The 6,500-nt window shown below is 45.4% G+C and overlaps 2 protein-coding genes across 2 annotated transcripts in view; one reads left to right on the top strand and one right to left on the bottom strand.

Moving 5' to 3' along the window:
- LOC107100926 (synaptonemal complex protein 2-like) overlaps window positions 1–800 on the bottom strand; it is a 12,691-nt gene extending 11,891 nt beyond the window's left edge. Inside the window, exons 1-5 of the mRNA XM_015399608.1 lie at window positions 780–800; window positions 680–704; window positions 529–608; window positions 349–437; window positions 196–230 (exon numbers count right to left, since the gene is read on the bottom strand). Of these exons, the coding sequence (XP_015255094.1) occupies window positions 196–230; window positions 349–437; window positions 529–608; window positions 680–704; window positions 780–800 (250 nt within the window). The remainder of the gene's footprint in view (window positions 1–195; window positions 231–348; window positions 438–528; window positions 609–679; window positions 705–779) is intronic.
- A 1,758-nt stretch (window positions 801–2,558) lies between these two features.
- Window positions 2,559–5,313, top strand: LOC107100924 (E3 ubiquitin/ISG15 ligase TRIM25-like). The gene has a single exon (XM_015399606.1). The coding sequence runs from the start codon at window positions 2,833–2,835 to the stop codon at window positions 5,062–5,064; it is 2,232 nt and encodes a 743-aa protein (XP_015255092.1). The 5' UTR covers window positions 2,559–2,832; the 3' UTR covers window positions 5,065–5,313.
- The last annotated feature ends 1,187 nt before the right edge of the window (window positions 5,314–6,500 follow it).

Here is a 6,500-nt window from a genome sequence, read left to right as displayed (position 1 = left end):
AAGCATTACTCAGAAAGGTTCAATCTGCAGGTAATAAGCAGGTAAAGAGGAGGCGGAGTTTAATGCAGAACCACTGAACCAGCTTAAACCTACAGATTAGTTTAGGGGGATTACTGCCGATGAACAGTAATCCCCCTGGCGGTGAGCAGCGGCCACACAGCAGACATGTGTGCCTGGTTCAGTTTCCAAACTCACCTCCAACAGTCAGGACTGCAGCTGCCACCTGAGACCTGTCAGACAGGTAGATGAGGAAAGAGGCAGAAATGCCAGCAGGTGGGTCAAGTGTTTGTTCCTTTAACCATGGAACAGGTAATGTTTGAAGTATGCCGCAGTGTTATGGTTGCTTACAGTATCCGGGTCTGGTTCTGGTCCATCTGGATCAGTCTCCTCTCTTGTCGGCTGATGGACTCCAGGATGCTGTTATAGGTTCTGATAGCCTGAAACCAGAAACGCATCATCATGGTTCCCTGACTGATGGACAGCAGCTGGTAGCATGACCCGATACGTTTTGGTGGTTGCCAAGGTTACCTCAAGTCTGAGTGGGAAGTGAACTCCATCTTCCAGAGACAGGTGGACCAGCTGAAGCAGAACCACCGACAACTCTGCAGCTAAGGGGGGCAGCAGCGGTTAGACAGCCAGACCACGAGATGGACAGAAGACAGACAGACAAGGAGCGTACCTGGAAGAGACGACTCCCCCAGCAGCTGGGAGACAAACAGACCGGATTAGATTGACGTCATGCAGCTGGGAGAAGATTTTATTATTACAACAGATCAGACCATCGCAGCTCCTGTCGTCATGATTTAAATTTCAAAAATAGAAAAGTTCCTCAAATCATTTGACTAAGCTAAGTCTAGAGCTTACTCTAGCTAAGGCTAGAGCTGACGCTAAACAAGGCTAGAGCTGACGCTAGAGAAGGCTAGAGCTGACGCTAGAGAAGGCTAGATCTGACGCTAGAGAAGGCTAGAGTTGACGCTACCCAAGGCTAGAGCTTTCAATATTTCAATAGATGGAACAGATGGTGGCAGGTGTGTGGGGGGGCTGCAAAAAGACTATTGTCCGGACCCTGGGAAAGCTGTCAGCTGGCCTACTACCATTTAAAGATACAAGAATAAAGGCATTTTGGATGGCAGGTGTCTGGCTACAAGAGACACTAAGAGATATCCAGAAATAAAGCGAGGTAGTCAGTAACTGTTACTTTATTAGACCAAGCAGATTGAAGAAATGATGAAAAACTAAAGAACGCTCCAACTTTCTCCAATTGCCGTTTCCAGATCAGCTCTGCAGGTTGGATCCTTGTCATAAGATACGGGCTATTAGCAGGCCAGTACACTGACCTTATGTGTCTTTTTTCCCAAGGAATATTTTCTTTTTTTTTTTTTTTTTTTTTTTTTTTTTTTTGAATATTTTCAGTTTTTGCACTATGGCAAGATGTAAACTGATTTCATCATCCTTTCAACTGATGGGATAAGAAAAGTGTCCAAAATCTCCAAGTAAACCTGCTCATTTATTGAAGATGTAACGGCAGCCATCAGTGCCTTTAGCTGACCAGCAGCTAAGGCATGCAGCCCCAGAGCTGCAGCGAATGGACATTAGTAGGTCCTCTTCAGGTTCTCATCTTTAGAAATCTCATTGGACCAACATTCCAGCATCATCACCTCACCCAATGCAGATTGGAGATTCATCAGTGAATGACTTTCATCCTCAGTCCGGCATTGCTTCTCCTCAGCCCGTTCTAACCTCGTTTTGTTTTCCGTCTTGACACTTTGATGTCTTCCTTGGTCTACCAGTATGTTTACCTTTAACAACCTTCCAATGTTGTACCTAAGGCTACGGAGGATACAGCGGACCCATCCTTCAATTCGGGGAGGAGTCTTGGAATCCGACCAGACCTCGGCGCCACGCTATGACGTCATCGGCCTACGAATTTGGCCTTCTGATGACATCCCATGAACTTAAACAAAGCCAGAGGTTTCCCTGCTCCAGCACTGCTGATTTTAATTGAAAGCTGGTTAACAGGCTATTGCTAAACTGCAATCATAATAATAATAATAATAATAATAATAATAATAAAAATCAGCTGTGCTAAAGCAGGGAAACCTCTAAAACCTGCAGGACGGCGGCCCTCGAGGAGCAACTTTGGAGATGCCTGGTTTGGCCTTATTTAATCATTGAGATGCACAGTGATTCACCTGCTTCCTCAGAAATCCGAGGCTGCTGAGGCACTGATCCGTTCTTTTAAAATCAGTGCACTGCAACAGAGACGCATGAAGAACATTCCCAAAGCTATACTGGAAATAGGAGGAGACACACACAGAGAAAAATGAAGTGCTGTCATTTCCTGCAGCTCTTTAGATAAATTTAGACCAAGTGATGCAGCTGAATAAACAAACCGCAGTCATCTTCCTGGAATGAAGCTCAACCTGTTACCTGACTCTGTTCTGTCAGGGTGAAGGTAGTAAAGGAATGACGATGTGTGAGGTTAAAAATCACTGAGATTTACAGGTTTGTGTTTTACACATTTCTCTACTGCTGATACTGTGACTAAATGCCTGTTTTTTGCTGCCTGATTGAACTGAATCAGACAGAATGAAAGAACCGGACCGGCCCTGGGACCAGGCCACCTTTAGGCGTAGGAAACCATGGAATGAGGTTGAACCAGGTGATCCGGTCCTGTGCTGATGCATCATTCTGTCATTCGTTCTCGTAAACAGGTTTTCTGTTGTAGTCGGACCGAGAACTCCAGTCTGTGTCGAGCTTCCTTCAGTGAAACCTCGTCTGAACAGAACAGCTCGGATTTGATTGTAATTCTGCTTTGCTCTGCGGTGAAGAATGGCTCAGCGAGAACTTTCCCTGGATGAAGACTTGCTAAGCTGTGCCATCTGTCTGGATCTACTGAAAGATCCGGTGACGATTCCCTGTGGACACAACTACTGCGCAGGCTGTATTACAAACCACTGGAAGGAGCATGAAGTGAAAAGGTCCTACAGCTGTCCTCAGTGCAGGGATGTCTTCACACAAAGACCCGCCATGAGAAAGAACACCATGTTAGCCGAGCTAGTGCAAGAAATGAAGAAGAGCGGACCCAAAGTTGCTCCTGATCTTCACCTCTATGGGGGACCCGCAGATGTGGACTGTGATTTCTGTACCGGGAACAAGCTGAAGGCTACCAAGTCCTGCTTGCAATGTTTGGCCTCCTATTGTGACCTTCACCTCCAGCCTCACTACAACTCCCCAGTTTTTAAGACCCACAAGCTGATCACAGCTTCTGCAGACATCCAGGAGAACATCTGCTCCCTTCACAATAAAATGAAGGAGGTTTTCTGTCGCAGTGACCAGCTGACTATCTGCTACCTGTGTTCTGTGGATGAACATAAAGGACATGACACCGTCTCAGTGGCGGCGGAGAGGACCGAGAGGCAGCAGGAGCTCGATTCAAGGCGGGAAAACATCCAGAAAAGAATCAAAGACAGAGAGGAAAACTTGAAGCAACTTGAGAAGGAGGGGGAAGCCATCAACTGTTCCGCTGATAAAGTAGTGAAGGATGTCCAGACCATGTTCAACCAGCTGCTGCAGCTCTTGCAGAAAAGAAGCAATGACGTGCAGCAGCAGATCAGGTTGCAGCAGGAAAGGAATATCCGCTGGGTAAGAGAGCTTCAGCAGAGAATGCAGCAGGAGATCTCAGAGCTGACCAGGAGAGACAATGAGCTGAAGAAGCTGTCGCTCAGTGAAGATCACGCCCAGTTTCTACGCAGGTACCTTTCACTGGCATCACCCAGTTCATCAACAAACCCAGACATCAGGATCCATTCTCTTAAACCCTTCCATGAGATGATGGAGGCTGTCACAGAGCTCATTCAGAAACTGCAGGACACCCTGATTCATGGCTGGACCAGGATCCCCATGACTAAAACAGATCCATCACTGACGCCACCACATCAGCATTTAGCATCACCACAGGGTACACTCTCCAAGGAAGGTTCAATGGAGCTTCCCCCTACAATTGCCCTAAAACAAGGGAAGTCCAATGTTTCAGCACCAGCAGTTTCCCCAAAACTAGCCAAGTCAAAGACCGTGGCAATGGCATCATCACGCCTAAAATCATCCGAATCCCAGGTACTGCCACCTCAGCCATACTCTAAATATTCCAATATTGAGCCAAAGGCACCGATCTACAGACCTTCAAGTGAGTCCAAGACTTTGAAACCAACACCAGATGGGTCAACAGTTTTATCTTCGCCAGTTTATTCAAAATCAGAAGAGTCAAATATTGGTCCAGAGCCGCCATCTTACATGTCCTTGATTGAGACTTTTAAAGCAGAATCCAACCCAGAACTGAAAAAGCCTATGACTCGTTCCACAAGATATTCCCTTCAAAATACATCAGAAGTCTCTCCTTCAGCTTGTCCTTCACCAAAGTTAGCCAAAAATCCACCGCCAGACCAGACAAAAGACAAGAAGTCATTCCCATCACCTGGCCAGTTAAAGAGTGTACCGCTCCCAGCACAGAGTCCTCCATCGGGGGACCCCGGGACAAGATCAGCATTCTTACCATACACATGTCAGATCACCTTGGATCCAAACACGGTGAATAAGATGTTGGTGCTTTCCATGGAGAACAGGAAAGTGACACAGGTGAAGAAAAAGCAGTGGTACACTAACCGTTCAGAGAGATTTAAAGACCGGTTTCAGGTTCTGAGCAAAGAAGGCCTGACAGGCCGCTGTTACTGGGAGGTGGAGTGGACTGGGATGGTTTCCGTGGCCGTCGCATACAAAGACGTCCCCAGAACTGGAGTAACCAGTGGGTTTGGAGATAACAATATGTCCTGGGCCCTATATTGCCACAATAATAAATTCATACATGATGGTAAAGAAATTGTACTATCAGGGCCCCAGTTTCCGAGGATAGGAGTGTATCTGGATTATCATGCAGGGGTTCTTTCCTTCTACAGCATCTCTACAAACATGGTCCTCCTGCACCGAGCCCAGGTGACATTCACTCAGCCTTTGCATGTTGGAATCAGTGTCAGTTCAGGAGCTGCTGAGTTACTTCAGATTTCATGAACCTGATACTTTCGGCAATCACTTCTTTCCTTCAGGACCTGTCACATTTTTACAAGTGTACTGAAATACAATTTGCTTCTAAAGCCTGTTTCAGACATGCTTTTCATTGAGTTTTCCAGGTGAACACCTCGGTAAGGTAGACCTGCCATGCTGGAATATGTAGAGGATGGAGGTGTTGGGTTTATGATCACCACCGCTGCCTTATATCTTTTCTTTGGATACATAAAACGTCTTGTACAGCTTTTATAGATTGGTCTGTTTGGCTGCTTTGAATCAAATGACCCAACCTGGTTTTCTCCCATCTGAACCAAGAGAATAGAGCAGACTTTTTAATGCTGGTGAAGATTCTGAGTCATCCAAAAAAAACAAAAACCTACAATGCAGCAATAGTTGATTCCTTCCTGCTATCATCGCAGCCCAAACCCCTTTACAGGAGAACAGAAGACCTCAGCCAGGCCAACTATTCCCTCTAACGACCCCCCTTTCAGAGACATAGACAGGTATGGGGCATTGCAGGCTAACAAAGAAGCCAAACGACCCCCATTCCAAAGGGGGGACCCGTTCATCCGTTTCTATTTGCATGTTTTCTAAACTAAAACCAGGCTTTGTTGGGCTGCTGGATAAAACCTGGAACTAAACGCTATTTCTGACATTTTGAACTGAAAAATCTTCCTGGATGGAAGAGAAACGTCTTCAAACTTGGAAACAAAGTCCAGTGGATTGATTTTAATGTTTTTGGACTTACCTTTCAATATCTTCTCTGACTTCATGTGTGTTTTCACGGGTGGAAAGTTGATGTGTTGGATTATTTTAGGTCTGTATTGATAATTAGATATGATTTCTGCTCTGTAGGTTTTACTCCAACTCTTTCCACATTCACTAAATGCTAAACCAGATGTAGTTATTTCTGCTAGTCAATAACTCACCTTTAACAGGTTTAAATAAGGAAATGTTTTAACTGGATCATCTGGACCAACTGGAATGGGAACAACCCGTCTGCATGCTTGGTCTGAATTACTATGTGACATGTTTGGTAAATATGCACCATGTAAATAAACAGATTATTTTTCCTCCATAAGTGCTTTGTTTTTGGTCTTTAACTTTATAATCATACATAAATGATTTATAAACTCTACCTAAAAAAAAACAAACAAAACAGAATCAAGAACTGCCAGCAGGGGGCATCAGAGGTGACATAAGTTGAATCATGGTTCCATGAGGCTGAAACTGCAGTGACTGACAGTCAAAACAAACATTGGTGAGAATGGGAGCTACTGGTTCGGTTTCTTACAGGGTAGACCAGGGGTGTCAAACCGGTTCCAGAAAGGGCCGTGTGGCTGCAGGTTCTCTTTCCAACCAAGCAATCGCACACCAGACTCCATTCATCCCATCAACTCAGTTCAATCTGAACATGATGACTTGATGGGATGAATGGA

This window comes from Cyprinodon variegatus, unplaced genomic scaffold, assembly GCF_000732505.1.
Source record: "Cyprinodon variegatus isolate N-32 unplaced genomic scaffold, C_variegatus-1.0 Scaffold1029, whole genome shotgun sequence".
In the NCBI taxonomy this organism is placed as follows: Eukaryota; Metazoa; Chordata; class Actinopteri; order Cyprinodontiformes; family Cyprinodontidae; genus Cyprinodon; species Cyprinodon variegatus.
The sequence above is the reverse complement of the archived record's forward strand: the minus strand, read 5'-3'. Positions and strand labels throughout refer to the sequence as shown.

Bases quoted from the DNA above. Each gene is read 5' to 3' on its own strand.
- LOC107100924 (XM_015399606.1), top strand. From the start codon at position 2,833: ATGGCTCAGCGAGAACTTTCCCTGGATGAAGACTTGCTAAGCTGTGCC.